General features: G+C 33.3%; 3 protein-coding genes, 1 long non-coding RNA gene and 1 other non-coding gene across 6 annotated transcripts; 1 reads left to right on the plus strand and 4 right to left on the minus strand.

The window, feature by feature from the left end:
* Nucleotides 1–219: 219 nt before the first annotated feature.
* On the minus strand, nt 220–4776 carry LOC110599670 (TITAN-like protein). The gene is made up of 7 exons (XM_021736183.2): nt 4295–4776; nt 3686–3812; nt 3119–3425; nt 2937–3007; nt 1859–1913; nt 1235–1653; nt 220–567 (listed from the first exon to the last, which is right to left on the minus strand). Exons 1-7 carry the CDS (start codon nt 4588–4590, stop codon nt 547–549), a joined length of 1296 nt encoding a protein of 431 aa, XP_021591875.2. The 5' UTR covers nt 4591–4776; the 3' UTR covers nt 220–546.
* Nucleotides 4777–8188: 3412 nt separating this feature from the next.
* On the minus strand, nt 8189–9157 carry LOC110600204 (protein indeterminate-domain 16). Its single transcript, XM_021736999.2, has one exon. It carries the CDS (start codon nt 9072–9074, stop codon nt 8517–8519), a length of 558 nt encoding a protein of 185 aa, XP_021592691.1. The 5' UTR covers nt 9075–9157; the 3' UTR covers nt 8189–8516.
* A 1221-nt stretch (nt 9158–10378) lies between these two features.
* On the minus strand, nt 10379–12372 carry LOC110600440. Of its 2 annotated transcripts, XR_002485696.2 has the most exons (3): nt 12086–12349; nt 11631–11888; nt 10379–10659 (listed from the first exon to the last, which is right to left on the minus strand). It is a non-coding gene; the product is annotated as an uncharacterized LOC110600440 (long non-coding RNA). The 2 variants fall into 2 exon arrangements; XR_002485695.2 differs by lacking the exon at nt 10379–10659 and having other exon boundaries at nt 11453–11888; nt 12086–12372.
* TRNAL-AAG lies at nt 10573–10653 on the minus strand. The gene has a single exon. It is a non-coding gene; the product is annotated as a tRNA-Leu (tRNA).
* Nucleotides 12373–18157: 5785 nt separating the features above from the next.
* LOC110599686 (F-box protein At5g50450) lies at nt 18158–19894 on the plus strand. Its single transcript, XM_021736211.2, has 3 exons — nt 18158–18513; nt 18602–18764; nt 18846–19894. Exons 1-3 carry the CDS (start codon nt 18362–18364, stop codon nt 19578–19580), a joined length of 1050 nt encoding a protein of 349 aa, XP_021591903.2. The 5' UTR covers nt 18158–18361; the 3' UTR covers nt 19581–19894.
* Nucleotides 19895–19897: the final 3 nt, after the last annotated feature.

Here is a 19897-nt window from a genome sequence, read left to right on the forward strand (position 1 = left end):
CTCGTATTTTGTAACTAATTGACCCAACTAGTCTTAAAAATCTAATAATGCATCCGTTCTACTAAATTGCATAGCAAATGTCTAGCTTTAGGACTGGCAGACATCATATATACTCGGATAACTAGTGTGAATGGCTTGTGTCATGCATGCAGAATGCAAAAAATGGATTTTACACGGCGAACAGAATGCAGTAATGACAATGCATTCTGTACTTTGGTAAATTGCAACATTCACGATAGCAAAAATGGAAATCAATCATCACTTTTGTAACATGAGATGTGGGATAGTTCCATTTCAGGACAATGAAAGAGCATCACGTATCAAAAGCATTGTCACGATTACCACAAAATCTTGACAGCTGATTTACTAACTCTGGACTGAAGTTCACCAATATCCCTTTTCACCTTCCACAGCAATATCCAACTCAGTTGATCTCAAATTCAAAGGTACGGGGAGTGGCAGGAGAATATACGTATTAACCTCTCACCATGTCTATCACCTGTACTATCTTTCATCTGCCTGATAATCACTATACATCCTTGACAATCATTCACTTGCATCCCTCCGCTGTGTTGGAGAGAAAATATGGAAACGCGTAAGAAGGAAATCCATTTATATATCATCAAGCAGAGTTTCAAAAATTAAAACAATTGATACCAAGTCCAAATACAAACTTTCTCATCTAAGAAGCAAAAATGTTACATTGGGCATACCACCTGAAACAAGTGAAACTTTTATCACCACAGAGGTATATTTTTTTTCCCTCCTAGACAAAGCAACACTAGAAGTGTATTCAACTCCATTGCTATGAACTGAGAGTTCCCATTCCAATATGGGGGAAATGGAAACAAAACTTGTACCAGCTACACATACAGAAGCATTTCAAATGAAAGTTTAATCAATAGCATAACAATCTAATGCTCAGATCCAATTTTTCTCCAACTCAATTTTTTGCTAGTTCAGACATGGGTAGCCCCAATTTCAGAACTCAATCCATTTCATTTCAAAACTCAAAAAGGAGAGAAATTTAGCAATATTAGTTCATTAGCATGTTATGGACAGGTAGGTGTCACTATCTACAGATGGGGACAGTCATGTACTTGGAAAATAATGGAATGAAATATAGTTGGCAAGATGAAAAAAGTACAGATTTCAACAATAATAAACATTTCTAGCATGAAAACAGAAAATATCAAAGGATATATAACATAGTACATTATAACTTGGGGCTTACCATTCTTTTGCTGATGTAAGGCTCCATTTTAATAGGCATCTCAGAATGACTTTCGACCTTCGGTAATTTTTGTTTCTCCTTCTCAAACTCTTTTCTAGATTCCTTTCTAGTTCCTGATTGCCAAACCCTACCAAAATTAGGAAGCCAGTTATCATCGCCATCACTCTTGACTATTTCTCCTCTTCTCTCCATCTCCAGCTCAATTTTTCTCCTTTCTGCCCAAGCAGCTCCCACCCGTTTTGGATTTAATTTTTTCCCGGGCTTGTTTGAGAGGGAGATGAAGCTAGATGAAATTGGTTTCAATTCAGCAACTAGCTGAGTTTCTTCAGTAGCTTCAAGCCAAGGAGGAGGTGCTCCAGTATGCACATTCCCTCCAGCCTTTCCAGGAGTTGCAGATGTTTGAGTGATATTCTGTGAACCTGACAAGAAAATTACAATATTACGATTGCCTTCAAATGAAACACCAAGCTAGCAACACCAAACTTCATGCATAAATTCATTCCATAGTAGATGTGATTCAAATGGATACTTTGATGAGCAGCTTAAGAAAGTATAGAGAGAGGGGGGCTGTGGAGGAGGCAGATGAGAAAAAAGAAGAAACCAAACATAGTCAAAGGTTATTACCTTGTGAGCTGGTCATTCCATTTACCATTCCGCCACCCTGATAACCTTGGCCTAGCTATACCCAAAAATGCATACATTTAATTTATTCAGAGATTCAAGTATAAAGTAGAAAAAGAAATATCGTCTGGATAAGCATCAAACATGATAGAATATGCAATGCATACAGAAGTCAAGGGGCACCAGAAGAAGCACATTGTCAGAGAATGAAAAGGTACATATGATACTGTTCAAATAAGAAACGAGACAAGAATGCATTGCAACGTCTGACCATACAGCATAACTACAATATGAAAACTAGAATAAAAGAGTCATTGTTTGTACAAGTTAATGGATAACTGTAGACAGTAAATAAATACACGTATAAATACTAAATATACAGCATATACAGAACATAATATCAACACAAACATATGCATGCACTTACCTTCATGTAAATGATCAGAAAATTAGTACCAGCATCATATAAAAAGTAGTTAACAAACTAATGGCAAGGTCCACAGAAAAATGCCAAACAAGGATTCACAACATATAGTTTTCTGTCTAGTACTTGAATCTGCCTCCAAAGACAGGAAACTTATTTTTAAAAGAATAAATAAATAAACAAGGAAAGAAAGCAAGAAAGAAAAAGAATTTGGTCTTAGCTGTCCTCAACCTCCATACAGTACTCAAAACAATAATCTAAATGAAAAGAATGTGCACCAAAAACCTGTGAATCTCTATATCACCTCATCAGATATTCAACGGATCTCACAAAAGTGTGGCATTTATCAACAGAATAAAAAAGCAACACCTAGATTCAAAGACATGCCAACCATCTACTGTATAAGCTGCATAGTACATTCTGAGAAGTGAGAATCAAACTGTTAATCTTAAATTGTTTTACCTAATGCTGGCTTAAAAAATATGACAAATTGATAATTAAAACCTATTTAAAGACTAGGTATATACACACACACCCCCACACATGCCAATATGCAATTTTAGCTGCCCAGCAGAAAAAGTTTCAAAAGCAACAGATAATTTTCCAATTTCTAGAAGCAACAAAACAGTAGAGCAAAGTGTGAAGGACTTAACTCACCTCTCTATAACCAAGGTCACAGGATGATATTACACTGCTATATGGGAGAGGCTGTTGGCTATTCCAGTCCACTGCATAATCAAACATAAAGACATTCCAGAAGAAAAATATTGAGTATAAACTCCACGAGAAAAGCTCAAGATAAAAAAAAAATCAATATCAAATGAACAAGTTATTCATACCTGTTAAATCATTTGAATTCCATACATCTGCCGGAATAGAAGAGACAGTATCATGTACAATTGACCCAACCTTTGTAACTGCTGAGAGTTCTGAATGGGATATCTGATTCTTATTCGTGAAATAAAGTAAAGGCATAACACCATTAGAAATATTTGATTTAGTAGGGTCAAAAGAATAGCTTTCAAAATTATTTCTATATTTGTGGTTGAGTTCATTTTGGATATCATTTGAAGGTCCAACTTGCAGCATATTAGATCCATTGGATGATGCAGCTTCATTCTCCAGTGATTTGCACTTCTTTTCCCACTGCAGTTACCAAAAAATGACCAGTAGTCAGTAGACCATTTTGTAGCTTTTCACTCTATGTTAGTATATCCTTTTCTATCTATTTTTTCCATCACAGAACCAGGAAAAGGATGCTATAAAAATCAAGTAAAATCTTGCTCCTTCTTCTGAATCCTTTCAATAACTAGACCATTATATTAAAACCATGGAAATCCCATGCAGGATGCATACCACAATTCAATAGCCATTTATTTTTTAATAATATGAATAAATTATGATACCTTAGTTATATCAGCTTCCAAAATTCGATAAGTATCCATGTGATTCATCTCACCACCATATTTCCAAAGGAAATGCTTCAAATTCTTCGCATGGTCCTCACTTGCCAGATGATTTATTGCATTAGCACTGTATTTTGGGAAGAAAAAAGTATATATAAATCTAAGAAGATTAATTTGTATTACCACTTAGAAAACAACATCAAAAGGATTATGCATGGTTAAGATATAAAGAACTGTGCATATTAGAGAATTTTTCATTTCCTCAATTTGGCTTCAAAAAATTCACTAAGGCAACCATATTGGGGCCATTACACATGAGAACTTCCCCTTCCTCTAAGCAAAACTTCATTCTATTTCACATTCTTCTGTTAACCAATATCAAATCCTCCATTGTTAAAGCTACATTGAACTGTCCACAGTTTAGTAGAAATCAAGAAAACTGTGTAAAGTAATAGTAAAACAAATCCACAATATAATTAATCCACTTGAAAAGAAATCATGGAAGAAGGTAAAACGAAGTAATCAATAACGCTGAACTTTAACCAAATCATCTAAAAAGACAGAGAAATTGAGCCTTCATTTAAAATGCGGAGCAATTCAAACTCTCACCAAGCAAAAGAGCTGTCTATCTCGTGGATATCAGTATCGCAAAAGACGCACCAGAAGCGATTGCGAGACGCGTGTTCGCGGCGCAGGACACTAGGGTTTTTGAGGAAGAACCGAATGTCGACTAGCTTGCTCTGGAATCGAGAGAGGAAAGAAGAGAGGGACTTCTTGTGGCTAGGAAAGTACTTGTGGCGATGTCCTTGCTCTTGATTCAGATTGCAAACCTTGCAAAACTCGAATTCACTCTTCTTCTTCTTATTATTATTAGTTTTGTTTGCGCTATCGATCTTCTGGTTCATGGCGTTGATTATAGAACTAGGGTTAGGTTAGGTTAGGCTTCCTGAATCTGCGAGTGATCATCAGTTTATCTTACTTCTTACTCAGAATCAAAGATTGGATTGCAGACTTCAGATTGGGAGTAATTTTGTAAAGCGAGTCCCCCAATGAGCACGTACTGTAATTGTATCCTATCAAAACTCAAATTTTCATTGGAATTTATCATAAATCTTCTGATATTACTCAAATAATATTTAAGTTCGGATAATTTTATATTTTTTAAGTTAATAATCCATCTAAAAAATATTTTTTATTCATAATTTAATTTTTTAAGGAATTAATAATTTTATTTTAAAAATATAATATTTCAATAAAATATTTATGTTCTATTTGTAAATTAGAATAAATAATATATATATATAACAAGTTTAGATAATATATATCCTACATACAAAAATTTAAATCTACTATAGATATTATCCTCATCCTTGTTGGTAGCCAGTAGCCAGTAGGCAGTTCCAATTATACATTGCAATAGTGCAAGTCACATTTACACATGGTTTGAGCTTAAGAGTTTTTGAGTCCCACCATGAACTAATTAATATTTCCTCATATATCTAAAGTGAGTTGCCTTTTTCTTTTTGATTGTTTTAGACATGACTTTAATGAACAATACATAACTTCATATGTTTCCTCTCTTTTTTCCGTGAAAAGTCTTGTTTGTGGAGAATTAATTTTCCCTGCTGAAATTTCAAAAATGAATTCTCACATGAAATGATATCAACACCACCATATTTTGTCCCCTCTTAAATCTAATACTTCCTTTCTACTTCCTTCCAAATTTTAACATTAAATGATTGGCACTGTCTTTTTGTATGAACCCAGACCAGATTCTCTTCTGCTATGCATCACCACTAAATACATGATATCTTATTAAGCTAGAGCATTTTAAAAAATTATTACAAGCATGGATGTAATGGAATATAGTTATGTAGTGAAGTTGATGAAGAGGTGTCAGTTTCAAGGACAAAAAACTAGATAGAGTCGTTACGAAGAAATTCTAAGAGTTAACGGATAAAATTTTGAACTCATATTGATCATGGGTTAAAAACAGAAATTAAATTCTATGAGATTTAATCTCTTATTGTTCCCCAGTAGTAATTAACCGCCGTTTGATCTTAGATTTGAATCTTATTTGGAGAGATTTAATTCATTCTGAATTATTTAATTTAAAATAAAAAATGAAAAGGTTCGTTTTAATCATTAAGAGTAGATAATTTGTTTTCTGTCTTTATTTTTATTACATTTTATTTTATGTTATCGCATTCTATTAGAGTTACAGTCAATATATAGGTAAGTCCGGTATTAACCTAGTATGGGGACATAGACACCCAAGTATGGCAATGGGATAAAGGGAAGAATCATGAGTCGTCTATGCAAATTATTTTAAGTGATGGATGGAAGCATGATACTGACATTTCCAGATCAAAATTTTCATGTAGAAATACAGTATCGGGTTCATGATAATATGTGGACAATCTGAAAAGACAAATGTTAAGGTTTTGTCATAATGACTAGTTTGATGGCTCAGCAACTATGTCCTACAACTTTATCTTTGCTTATCAACTTTATGGAAGAGTTGATATAGCTCTTGCATTTCTCTGATTGTATCCAAATAAAAGATACAAGACAAGCCCCCCATAATGCAAGTGGCCATATGTCGGAGTACGGTTCCTCATTACTATGATTATCATTTAATTATGCAACTCAATTAGGATACAGTCAATTAAAGTTTTCAGTGATTTTAGCTCATCGACGCTGGAGTCATTTTTATCAAAGAGATTTACCCTTTTGAGCCGTACATTTGAAGGGATTTTGACCTCGTCCAGGATCATGTCAAAGATAATCATTACAGGACAGCAGGGAGCAATAGCGTTCAAACTTTAAGCATTTAAAGGCTTGATTAGGAAGTGATTAACAGTTGTTTTGTTGCACGCATAAGCAAGACAAGAATTGTTTAGGAAGTGAAAAAGGTTAACAGGTTGTACAACAAAATTAAGGGATTGGGTATTGCTGTTAATAGATTAGGATTAGCTTTATTTCTTGTATTGGTCTGTTTGGTGTTGGCAAATGTAATTTTCACAAGGACCTAATTTTTGAAACTTGAAGAACACTCTGCCCCCACTGGATTATGTCTTGACCTCAGCAAAAGAATCAAGGGGCAGTGTATTATTGGAGGCACCCATGACAGGTTAACTGTGTATGAGCTACATGTTTTGAGGTTGCTGACAAATCAAGCTAATACGATTCTTGATCAGACATCTTGAAAGAAAGAAAGAGGGGTTACTGTTCCTCTTCTCTGACTGATGCTTTAGTTGGGTCATCGTCTCATTCGAAAAAATGTCTGTTTTTTGTTAGATCCCAGACATGGATAGTGGGTGTTTGGTTTCTGATGAGCAAAAGTTAACAACTTGAATACAAGTGGATGCATGCAGCTACACTTTTGTGTCTTGTTCTTGATGAAATTTTCTTGCTTTTTGTTCTGATTCATTTGCCTTTCTATCAAAATCAAGGTTCTGAAGTTGACTCTGATACGCATCAGGTTTGACTCGTTTAGGCTGCACTATCTGTTTCAGGTTCCAAAATATGTACGAAAATTGAAATTGCCATCAACTTGGTTACAAGCACAATAAACAAATCCTTCTTCGAGCCGAAAGCCATTAGTATTTTAAACGATAAATAGCTAAAAGCAGTTGATTGTTTTGGAGTATGCGTGTATCATATCAAATTACCAATTTTAATCCATTTGTAAACTTGTATTCAGCTTTTGTTGTGCAATTAGGATAAGGGTTTGGGTTATCAATTGGTCGGTTCCGCAGTCTTGCTTTCAGGTTGATTGTTGACAGATGTGGAAGCCTGCCTAATTGTTTCTTGATCTTAACATTTCCCGTCACCCACCGCCTAATATATCTATCAACTTCGATGCAATTTTTTGTGTCCATCTACTCGCACAAATTTGTTCCAAGTTGCAATCCACTAGGATCCATATGCAATATGGCTGTACTCTAAATATAGTATAGAAGATTCAACTCCCATAAAAAAAATCCAATAAACATTTAGTAGAACAACTTATAAAAAAATTTTGAATTATGATATCGCAATATAACAAGAGATGCCAACTCTTTTAACATTGGAAAGACATTAAAAGCTATCAAGAGTGGGACATTGAAATCTACTAGAAGTATATTTTTTTTGTAGCGAAAGGAAACTAGTTTTGACCACATATATTTCTAGCACCAACACTTAAAATGATGAGCCTTACCTTAAATAAACAAAATTACGTAATCATCTGAATCTTAGTTACAATGGAATTATTCATACGGTTGGGGTAATGGGTGTCCAAAACTAATTCAAATGATGCAATTATTAAGTACTTAAATTTTATGCTGGTCATTATCACATTCAATTAATTAGATTCTACCAAATATCCACTAAGTGCATCCCCTACAAAAAGATACCAAGTGCATGTATATATGGTAGACAGGAAATTCTAGGCCCACAGTGATTTTTTAACGTCTAATTGAAGTTTTCGTTGCTCCGTTTCATCACAAGTTATCAATATCTGGAAATTAATGTATTATAATTGTAAAAATATTAAAACATGTTATCTGGGTTTGAAATAAATTCTTTAGTGATATAATTATTAATCACACATATCACAAATTAATGATGAAAATTGGGGAAAACAAATTATGGGCATTGCAAACTTTTCCATGCCACTTATGTTGTGTCCTTGGTCTTTATGCTTTCTTCTGTTTGTGGTGAAAGGAAAAAGGAGGAATCCAATACCAATACCCAAATATTCAAACTCAACAATTTGGCCCCTAACAATCTCTTTCTCATCTTGTCTTCAAGGGTTTCAAATCTCATCACAAGCATAATATTAATTTCAAGGCTTGAACCTTTGCCTGCAAGATTGGCAAGTGATCTCCATGCACGTAGAATCTATCTGCCTTGTTGCTTTCTCCTTCATTCTTTCTGCTTTTTCCACCTCCTCTCTTGCCCTCTGCCACATATTTCTTGCCCTTGCAAACTCCGACTGCGCCAACTCCATCTCCCTCCTTGTCAGTTCCCTCACTCTTTCTGCATAAGCTTTTTCAATGGCAGCCAATCTAATTTGCTCCGCCGCCTGCCATTTCAACGCCTCCACACAGCTCGCATCCGCTTTATTCCCATCACTGAAATCACAAATGGGACCCGTTAAAACACAGTTAGATGGTGCCTGGATTGGACTAAGACTGATTGATAATTGCAAGTCTAGCGATGGCGCCCCTCCAATTTGATGATGATGATCAGACACCATTGCCGATGATGATCGATACCTCAACGAAGAAGAATCCGGAGGCCTGAACGACATGTGTGAATAAGAACAAGAAGAAGAAGAAGAAGCTGCTAAAGAGTGTTGAGAAGGAAGAAGCTGCAACTCTTTCTGACCATCCTCTTCCATTGAAACCGCAGAAGAAGAAAAAAAAGGAAAGAGTTTCAAATCAAAGCTCTCAAGTCTCAAGGGAACTACTGTTAAGTTAGCAAGGACCGGTGCCTATATATAAAAATCATGCCAACCAAATTACCACTATACCCCTAGTTCCAAACAGAATGACTTAACCACCATCAGCACAAATCAAATGACAATAGTAACCCTCCCTCCTAAAAATTTACTGAAACCACGATTGGTAAATGTGGGTAAGAGTAAAGGGTTTTTTAGGCACAGTGAGAATCCCGTTATAGAAAGAGCCAAAAGAAAACAAAATAAATAACGGATCACGTTATTGAGCTATGAGTAGCTTTTCTTTTGTCGCAGTGTTGTAGCGAAGTGTTTGTCTCTCCTTTTGTTCGTCTTTTCAATTTAATTAATTTATTATTGACTTGATAATCTCTTTTTAAGATCCTTTAAATTGTGATGGGAGGAGATGAGGATTGAGGGGTGTGGCCTGTGGGTGTGTAATAATTAGAGTCGCACGTGCGCGAAGTGTTGTTAGAAGGTAGAGATTTTATTTATTCATTTATTTTTTAAATATATAAAACTATTATTAAAAATAAAAAAAAAAGGAGGAAAAAAATAAATAAAATAAGTGCTTTGGACATGGATTTTAGCTTTTATGGTAGGCCTAAGGTTGTCGGGCCCTCATAGGAAAAAAGTTCTCCACTTTCTAACTCAGCAGCCCACGCTATGGGCAGGCTTGGCACGTGGTATGGCCACCCTGCTATGGCTGTCTATGATTGTGGGTACTGACTCTACCTCTACGACCGTTCACCTGTGAGATAATTAAATTTTTGTGCTTAGGATACAAATCTTCATGCATAGCTTACACAATGCGATAAATTAAATTACAAGATATATATTTTTGGTAATATTAGAAAAAAAAATTAAGTAAATATCTTGAGCATGGATTGGTACTGAATGAATATAATTACCTTTTAAGTTAGCTAAAAGGAAATTTGTTATTTTATGTGAGATGGAAAACAAATCAAACAAATCAAACTTTATGACTTTGGGATTTATATATATACTTTTTGATATTTTTTTCCAAAAAGTTTGCTGTAAAAGTTTATATTGATATGAAAAAAAAAATAATCATTATCATTTATAAATAAATATAAAGATTATTTGTAACAAATCATTAATATTTTCGTTTTATTTACTTTTTTTGAAGTATTTAAAATATGTGATATATTATATCCGTATAATACGTCATATACCTTTAAAATAATAAATTTTTTAGAGAATAATAGAATTATGAGGTTATAGATGGGCCCTTTTCTTTGTTATTATGCAAGAACTTTACAATTCATTGAGTACTGATCTATAAATAAAGTTTAAAGCTTCAAGAATAGATGATAAGTATAAGAGATCCTAAGCTACGTAACAATAGATATCATACATAGCTTTAATTAAATTGGTCAAAGCTCAGGATGAATTCAGAGTTTAAGTTTGAAAAAAGCAATGTGGAGAGTGGGATTTGAACCCACGCCCTTTCGGACCAGAACCTTAATCTGGCGCCTTAGACCAACTCGGCCATCTCCACGCCAACCTGGAAAAGTTCCGATGGTTAAATATATAAATGCAAAGCAGAGTTTTAACTGAAGCAATGAAGTTGAGCACGTGAAAAAGTTTTTCCATTGCCATAACTCTATTGGTAGCTATAGCTTGAATGTGCAGTGTTAATGGAGGTCACTTCGGGGCAATGATTTTATATCATGGACTCCAACTAAGCCCTCACCAAATTTCGTCTTCTGGGGTCGCCGGCATCTGCATGAGCTAAAAGCACACAAGACTAAAGTGGCCTATAACCCTTTTTTTTTTTTTTTTGCAAAAAGAGATCACCTACACATGCAGGCCTTATCTGGTCCATGCAAAACCTAGCATTTTCCAAAATTATCAGGGATCACTATCCATATCATATTTATAAATATTATTCTATCGGAATTTAAATTTAATTTATAATTTCAATTTTAAATTTGTCTTTAAATTTAATTAAAATCTTATTTAGTTAAATAGATATATCTCAATTGTTATCACTTCAATTTCATAACCTTTTCACTCTTCATTCCATAAAAATAAGACTAATTATGCTTTTACATATATATAAAAAATTTAAAAAAAATTTATAGTTATAATATATAAAATTATTTATTTATATAAATACATTAATTTAGAAAACAAATAACTCAAACCTCTTAGAATCCATTTTAAATCTAATTATATATTATAAGAAAGTATCTTACTATATAGAATTTAATTAGATTGATTATTCAAAAAATATATTAGTAATTGTCAATTTTTATCCAGGCGGTTTAAGTCTAATATTTATCAGCGGACATATATGCGAAATTTTAACATATAATTATTATATATATTTCACTGCTTTATCTGTCCTTTTCTAACTTTCCGGTAATTTTTTTTTTACCAGCACTTTATTGTTCAGGACTTTAGGTCAGAGAAAAAGGCGTGAAATTTTCTAGCCAACGAGAAAGCAGTTTCCTGGGATTTCCTCGCCTTTACCTGTAGAGAAGCTGTATGAATTCTGGAGAGAGCTCCCTCTTTTGCTGCAGCAATGGTCTTAGGTGCGCTTGCGGCTTCTTTAACTAGAAAAAGGCTAACAGAACAATTGATGGTTTTGACTGGAGAAAGAATGCAGACCTAGCACCTCAGTCACAGCAGGTCTGATAGAGAGACGCAAACACACACAGAGAGGACGCCCATTTCATGCAGGCCACATTAAACTAAAGCTTGTTGGAGAACGGCGATTAGGTTCAGTATCTGCCAAATTCGTCGGATGTTGAACGCGCAATTGCAGATGCAAATTAAACACAGAAATTAGTTAATTAAGCACAATCCTCAATATATAGGATTAAAGACCAATAATCCCGATCAACAAAAAAAAAATAAGAACCAGTTCAAAAATATCATAATCAAATTTATTAACTAGGTAAAAGCTGGATCCAAACAAAACTTACAGGCAGAAAATGCATTGTGTATGTGTGTATACCGTATCGACTGAAGCGTGATAGGAAGGATCAGTCTATGAGTGCTTCAGAGACTCGAGAGCTTTCAATTCTGTCTCCATTTTCTTCTTAGCTAAGCTAATCTGCTTCTTTAGTGTAACCTAACAACGTTTTCTTCCTGCTATATTACTGCGTTGTGTATTGTCAGTGTTACAGTGCAGTCTTGCGTACAAGATGCTCTTTGCAAGTGAATTTTTGTCGGGCCAGAATTTGGGCAATGCTTTACGATGTCGTTCAAGGACTTCTAGATCTGGGCTGGAAGATTGGGCTCTAGCTCTATAATGTCTGAGTTTGGTGATAGACAATAGACAAGTCCATTTCACCAAGCAATTAATAAAATAAATAAATAAATAAAATCCAGAAGCAAGGGATGGGAAATGAATTTTGGAAGAAGGTGGATGTCCAATGGCATACCAAACTTGAAAAACAAAGATATGCATATTACTCCACCTTATCCAAAAATTCTACAGATCTCCATCCTCCAGTGGAGCCCAAGGACGAAGAAACTCAAACTTTATCATCATTATTATTATTATTATTATCACATTATCATAACTTGAACAAGAGCCAAGTGGGTGATGGAGAGCTTTTATAAACTACAAATTCTTTATAGTTTTTAATTTTTTATATTTTTACTGTTTAGGAATATTTTTAAAATAACATAAAATTAAAAATAAACTCATATTCGACTTATTAGCATACAAACCCATTCAATATGTTATTAATTTTTTAAAATCTCTATAACTTTTCCTTAAAAATTTCCATATTTTTCTAAAGATAACATTAAAATCTGTAAAACTTCAATAATTCTCCCATTACTTAAAAAAATAATAAAAAAAAAATCAAAGAATAAGAAGAGCTGATACGCTACCTGCCATTGTCAATCCCACATGTCCATGTTAGTCACGGTTTCTAATTCTGCCATTTCGTATTCATGGTTTAGATTTTTCTTTATTTGATGTAGCAATTTCATAGGAGAACTAAATTGTTTTTGAATTTTAATTAGTTTTGTATAATTAATCTCTTAAACAATTAATTTTAAATTATCTCTTTATTAATAGAGCATTATCTGTTGATTTTTGTAGGTGAAGTGGACCAGTAAACAAGCATGGCATGGCATGGCATGGGATATTGATTACCGATTCGTTTGGTTTGATGTGTACGGGGGTGTGGCCTTGGATGAGATCAATACAAGATTGAGGTGGAGAAAAAAGTTGAATCTTCATGTGGAAGAAGGATTGAATTTTCGTAGATGAGTCCAAACTATCTAACTACTCTTTCATTATATGTCTCGCTAACTAGAAAAAGAAAAGAATAACCAAACCCCACATCTACCTTCATTATTAATTCTCCTTATTATTTTATTTCTAATACCAAATTTCAATTGCTTTATCATACAGCTTTTATTATTAAATATATTGTTCAGTTAAATAGCAATTTTATTTAATTTTTCATAATAGAAAATTATCAATAATCTGCCTCAGGGCATGGCATGAAGACAGGATCAAACAAACAATGATGGATGAACAATGAAAAGGAGATGTGTGACGCAACGGGTTTCAAATATTGTAGTACACTCTTCTTAAGAAAGGGATGATTCAATTGCACAAAGGAGACCAAAAATGGCTTGGTCGTCCACTAGGGAAGAAGAGAAGAGTGTTGCGAGCTACTCTCATGCCTAACAACTAACCCATAAGTTGATTGGATTTATTTGGCAATGCTTAAACAGTGAGCGATGAACGCCATGTGGTTATCACGCTTTCCCTTTCATGTTCATGATGTTAGCAGACTAATTATGCCTATAGTTCCTGCTGCTGCTATTGTACACAGCCACTTATGCCCATGCACACATGATTACTACTACATCTTCTCTAAGGTGGCAAGTCTCTCTCTCTGTCTATCTATCTTCCGCCATAGAGTATCAAACACATAAGACACTCAAGGACGTGCCTCCTGACGTCAACAATCACTCTAGTTTTTCCATTATTTTGGTCATTTTCATGCTTTTGCTTATGTTGCGAAGTCAACAAGCCAAGTTCCCGACCTTTTTTCGCACTATTTGACCAGTTCTTGGCTTACACTACAGAAAGATTAAGCAGCAACTCATCAAGTTTTCTTTAGATTATTATATGTGCTTTAGGACAGAAATCTCTATGAAATTGAGTTAGTGGCTTACAAGAGCTTAGTGTAAATGAGAAAATTTTCCAAGCAATTATATTATAATATCTCACTCCAACCTAGGATTGATGTAAACCTTTGCTTGTGATCAGGGTTAATAATAATGTAGTCTGTAGCTATCTTGAGAAATGAAATTAAAAATCAATATCCTTTAGCCTGCGATAAAAAAATTTTTAAAATTTTAATTTAATTGATTTGTTTTCTAATCATTTTCTTGATTAAACTGAAAAAAAAAAAATTTTTTTAATTTAAAAATTTTTCATTTTTAAACAAATTTATAAAATTTTATTAAATTTGTAATTATCATAATTTGTTGATGTCTAATGGAATATATTACTAGTATTAGTTAATTATTATAGAGATATATAATGAGTCAAAATCATGAATTAAAATATATAATAGTAGTAGACATTTATCCTTAATTAATTATTTAGGATTACTGCGGGAACTCAAAGTTAAGCTATTAATTACAATGTTTAAGTAATTAACACGCAACAACACACAACTCCACTAAATACGAGATGTGACATGCTTGCTTTCATTTACTCTTATGACAAGTAAGCTTAATTGATTAAACTTCATCTTGTTTATTAAATTATAAAATATTTTAATTATTACGTGCATATTTTAATATAATAATTCAGTATTTACTCCATTTTATAATATGAAAATAAATGTTTAATTTATTTGAATGACTCAAAAATCAAAAAATAATTAAATGGCTATTTAAATTTTAAATTGTAAGATGAAACTATATAATTTTTTTTTTCAATTGAGATAATGAATTTAAGTTTACTATTTAAAAATATTTAAATTTTTAAATATAAATTTTTTTTAATACATCGAATATAAATTTATATTAATTGAATCAGTGAGTTATATAATTCAATCAGTTTTATTTATTATTACGGTATAATTTATTAAATAAATTTGTACACGAAAAATTGAGTAGCATACGAAATAATTAACTTAGAATAGTAGGAGATTTGAAATCCACTCTATAGAATTCGTGGCATTTACTCTAAAATATAATAATAATTGACAAGATAAAGGAATTAGGTTGGGTAGTAAAATCACTATCTCTAATCTCTAGCAATTGGCCGACCCTTTTAAAGAATGAAAATTATTACAAAACTAAAATTGAATTCCTCTTCTAGCCAATTAATTGCTATTATGATGGAGACCTAAAGTGTGTTATTATAGTTTTATTACTAATTATCTTCAGACATGTCACAGCCACCTCTTTCACAATGCTATTATAACGTCTGTTACCGTAAAAATATTTTTTTAAGCTGTATTAATTAAATAAAACTTAAAATTTCATATATTTTAGTTATAAAATCTCATCATAATTAAATAGATTGCTTGTAAATTAGTTTAAAAATAACACCTTGCCAGCAGCCTCAGTCTCAAGTTATTTTTTTTTTTAAATTAAAAAAAAAAACTCATATTTATTTCTAGGCTTAATTTTTAAATAAATCACACAATATAATTTTTAGATAATGAGAAAAGGTATAGTGAAGGAGTTGAGAAATTACGGTTAACGCCGTGGCCAATTATAGGTGATGCTTGCTTGCAGCAGCTGATTTGAAGAGATGAGCAAACTATTTCAGACAACCTTTTTTGTCATGTAGTGAGGAGAAAGGGTAGGGTGTATCTTAGACCAGCAGTAATGAAAAGGAACGGTGAAATGATTGTTTATTTATTTTATTTTGTAAAGAGGCGATTTCTTCACAAGCTTGGAACTATGACGACTTTGATTATAAAAGAGACGGGAAAAAGAAGTGATGAGAATAGTTTGAAAGGTGGCAAAAGATGAGAAGTAGCGGCAGCAACGCAGTACTCATTTCCAACCAAACCTAAACAGATTAATTCATATCTTTTTTATGGTAGTGAAAGGGATTTGATTTATGCTTCACCAACTCCACATCTCTTCAAACCTTATCCGCAGCTAAACCATTTCCCTTATCCAATTTAACAACGGTTGGTTATTTTTAAATATATATATATAAATTAATTTGTATATAAAAAATTAAAATATAATATTATTTTTTTTATTTTAAATAATAATTCGATTTTATATTGAATAAAAATTTTAAATAATGAATAAACTTTGTATCTAGCATTTTGAAGGCCTGAGTATATCAGCGTAGAAATGGGAAAGATGAGGAGCCTCTGCCTCTGCCCTTGCCACTTGCCACGCTTATTGTGCTTACCTACCACTTTAAACTTATTCATTAGTTTAATCAAAAGGCAAAATTAAGAATTAAATATGTGCATTAATTATATATAAGTATCCTATTATTTTATGAATTTTTTTTTCTTTTCAATAATTAATGAACTATATTAGTATTTAATTTATAAAATACAAACATGGGAACAACTAAAACTACAATAACGTATATTAATTTTTTATTTGTTATTTAGTTAATTTTATGTATTTGTTTCATCTAAATTATTCAAATAAAAAGGGAAATAATAACATTAAACAAGGGAAATATTAAGCGTCAATACTCTATTTTAGTTGTTGAAATATATATTATAAATTTTAGGTTTAGGTTTAGATTTGAAATGAGTTTGGTGCTGCATATGCGCTTAATATTTTTTTTTCTCCTAATTTTATTTGGCATAATTAAATTCAATTAGGATTTGAAATCGGAATTCTCTATGTTTGTGTATATAAAGAGAGAGGAGGAAGGTAAATAGCATATGTATAATAATAAAATTGCAAGAAAATGATTTTGATGGAAACGAAATTTTATTTGATTTATTTTTAAATTATAAATAATTAAGAAGATGAAGATACATAAAAATTTTATAAAAAAAGACAAATTATTATTTATAAATTTACATTTATATTTATGCTTTTGTTTGCATATTTAAGATTTATTTATTATTTTACTTTTTGCATATTTTTTATTAATTGTTTAAAATTTTAATAAATTATGTAATTATTTTTAGATTAGTTGGCACATGCCAATAAGAAAAATAAAATAGAAAAAACCGCATATATTGAACGTGACTAAACTTGAAGTTTCATTGCTAAAATTCTCATACTTTACATATAATAAATATTTTTAAACTTTATAAATAGTTTTTCATGTATAATATGATGAGCAACATTTTATGATATTTGAATTTTTAAACTTTATAATTATAAAATCTTTAAATGTGTAATAGCAAGAATAGTATGAGATAAGGTTTTGATAGCTAAATTTGAATACATACAGATATACATATTATAATATGTGAATGTTATTCTATGACTAATAGTAAACAACAAGTCATACGCTAATACACCCATGTGTATTAATTAATTTCAACGAAAAAAATAAAATACCAAGGGATAAATAATAATTATAATTGAAATTATTTTTTCATGTTAGAGTAGCAAATTATAATAAAACTTGATTTAATAATATTAGAGTTACATGAAAATTTCAAATTAGATTATAAATAGAAAACTTAAAAGAAAATAATCATAAAAATAAATTCGCTTGTTTAGTTGTAACCAACCAGGAGATGAAGAAATGAAATGGCACCAATAATCATTTTTCAGCTGTGACCAGGTCACCCCTTTTTTTGAATTTGAAAATAAACAGCATTGCACTATCAAGTATATCATCAAACGCACCGCACCACACCCAACCCAACCCTAGCCGACGTATGGCACCGATTTGTCTCATTGAGCAACCCAATGCAGCCATGGGGCCACTTTGACCATTAACTTTGCCCCTATTGTCACGTTGTCTGATGAGCACAAGCAGAGCACAAAGCCAATAACAAGAAACCGGGTAAAAATGCCAAAGGAAATTGCCATATACAACTCCTTGTGCGTTATTATAAGTACAAACTCATTTCACGTTTGTGGGTCCTCTGCAACACTCCCTTTGCATATCGTCTTTCTTTTAAGAGGGAGCAAGCCAACAGACAAGCCAGTGCAAACCTCCATACAATTGGAATATGGGAAGTCTTTGCTTTTCCCTGTAATAACACTTCAGCAGAACAGAGTTTACAAAGCCCAAAAGAGAGAAGAAGAAGAAGAAGAAGATGTCCCAAAGAAAAAGGCAAAAGATTTCACCCTTAATCACTCAAAAATCTGATCTTTTCGAAGAGCAACCAGACGATATTGTGGTTTGCATCCTCTGCAAGCTCAGCTCCTCCGCTTCCTGTCCTTCGGATTTCATCAACATTCTCGTGACGTATGTTGTCTGTATATGGTATTCATGTGCATGCTTATTTCTATTTGCGGTTTGATGATGTTTCTTTAATTTGTTATCTTCCAAACAGATGCAAAAGGTTGAATCGGTTAGCTCTTCATCCTCAAGTTTTGTCCAAAGCCGGGCCTAAAACATTTGCAATCAGAGCAAAAAACTGGTCAGATTCCGCTCACCGGTTTCTCAAACAGTGCGTTAACGCCGGCAACACCGAAGCTTCCTATACTCTAGGAATGGTCAGTAATTTATATTCTCTCCTTCACCTTTTCAAATATATTTTCCTGGTAAAAGTTTTCAGTTTGTTTTTGCTGTTATAGATCCAATTTTACTGCTTACAAAACCGAGCGAGCGGAGCATCGTTGATGGCAAAGGCCGCCATTAAATCTCACGCGCCGGCTCTCTATTCTCTCGCTGTTATGCAGTTTAACGGCAGCGGTGGCTCCAAGAACAACAAAGATCTCCGAGCCGGCGTTTCTCTTTGTGCTCGAGCCGCCGTCTTGGGGCACATAGATGCTCTACGGGAGCTAGGCCATTGCCTCCAAGATGGTTACGGCGTTGCTCAAAACACTGCAGACGGACGCCGGCTCCTAATCCAGGCTAACGCGCGAGAGCTCGCGTCATCTCTTCGTTCGATGCTCACGTGGCAACCGCAACACCAAAACGAACATCAATGGCAGCAGCTTCCATATGCTTCGTGTGTGACGATTGGAAGTATGGGGTGTCCATTGCTAAGTGACTTCGGTTGTAATGTGCCGGCGAGGGAAGTGCACCCGGCGAACCGGTTTTTGAGGGAGTGGTTCGAGTCTGGGATAGGGGTGATGGGGCCAAACTTGAGATTGTGCTCACACAGCGGATGCGGGCGGCCCGAGACAAGGCCGCACGAGTTCCGGCGTTGTTCGGTTTGTGGCAAGGTGAATTATTGCTCGCGGGGATGTCAAGCGATCGATTGGAAGTTGAGGCACAAGGTTGAATGTGTACCAATGGAGCTGTGGCATGGCGTAGACGGCGACGATAATGAGATTGGAGGAATGGTTGAGATCGAAGAAGGTTAAAATTGGGTTGTCCTCCATTGATAGCAGCGATCAAATTGGTAGCGTTTGATTTGGAATTTTTATGGTAAGGATATTCTATTTTGTTAATTTTATTTTTTATATATGTATATATCGAGAAAGGTTTGGGAAATTATTCAAGTACAAATTTTGTACTATAAAAAGATATTATTATGGTAGGAGAAAAGTTATGGAAAATACATTACTATTTGTCCTTGCTTGTTGGGTTAGTCTCCACAACAAAAGTCCTTATTTTGCTATTTCTTTATTTATAAAATTTTACCTTATTTTAATGATATATTTCTTTTTTTCTTGCATAT

Source organism: Manihot esculenta, chromosome 14 (assembly GCF_001659605.2).
Source record: "Manihot esculenta cultivar AM560-2 chromosome 14, M.esculenta_v8, whole genome shotgun sequence".
Classification (NCBI taxonomy): Eukaryota; Viridiplantae; Streptophyta; class Magnoliopsida; order Malpighiales; family Euphorbiaceae; genus Manihot; species Manihot esculenta.

What these genes read in the sequence shown, in the direction of transcription:
- LOC110599670 (XM_021736183.2), bottom strand. Translation starts at nt 4,590, where the DNA reads ATGAACCAGAAGATCGATAGCGCAAACAAAACTAATAATAATAAGAAG. An exon ending in TGGAATGACCAGCTCACAAG is followed by an intron (nt 1,654 to 1,858) that starts GTAATAACCTTT and finishes TTTTCTTGTCAG; the next exon opens with GTTCACAGAATATCACTCAA. An exon ending in CTTACATCAGCAAAAGAATG is followed by an intron (nt 568 to 1,234) that starts GTAAGCCCCAAG and finishes TCTCCAACACAG; the next exon opens with CGGAGGGATGCAAGTGAATG.
- LOC110600204 (XM_021736999.2), bottom strand. Translation starts at nt 9,074, where the DNA reads ATGGAAGAGGATGGTCAGAAAGAGTTGCAGCTTCTTCCTTCTCAACAC.
- LOC110599686 (XM_021736211.2), top strand. Translation starts at nt 18,362, where the DNA reads ATGTCCCAAAGAAAAAGGCAAAAGATTTCACCCTTAATCACTCAAAAA. An exon ending in TTCATCAACATTCTCGTGAC is followed by an intron (nt 18,514 to 18,601) that starts GTATGTTGTCTG and finishes TCTTCCAAACAG; the next exon opens with ATGCAAAAGGTTGAATCGGT. An exon ending in CTTCCTATACTCTAGGAATG is followed by an intron (nt 18,765 to 18,845) that starts GTCAGTAATTTA and finishes TTGCTGTTATAG; the next exon opens with ATCCAATTTTACTGCTTACA.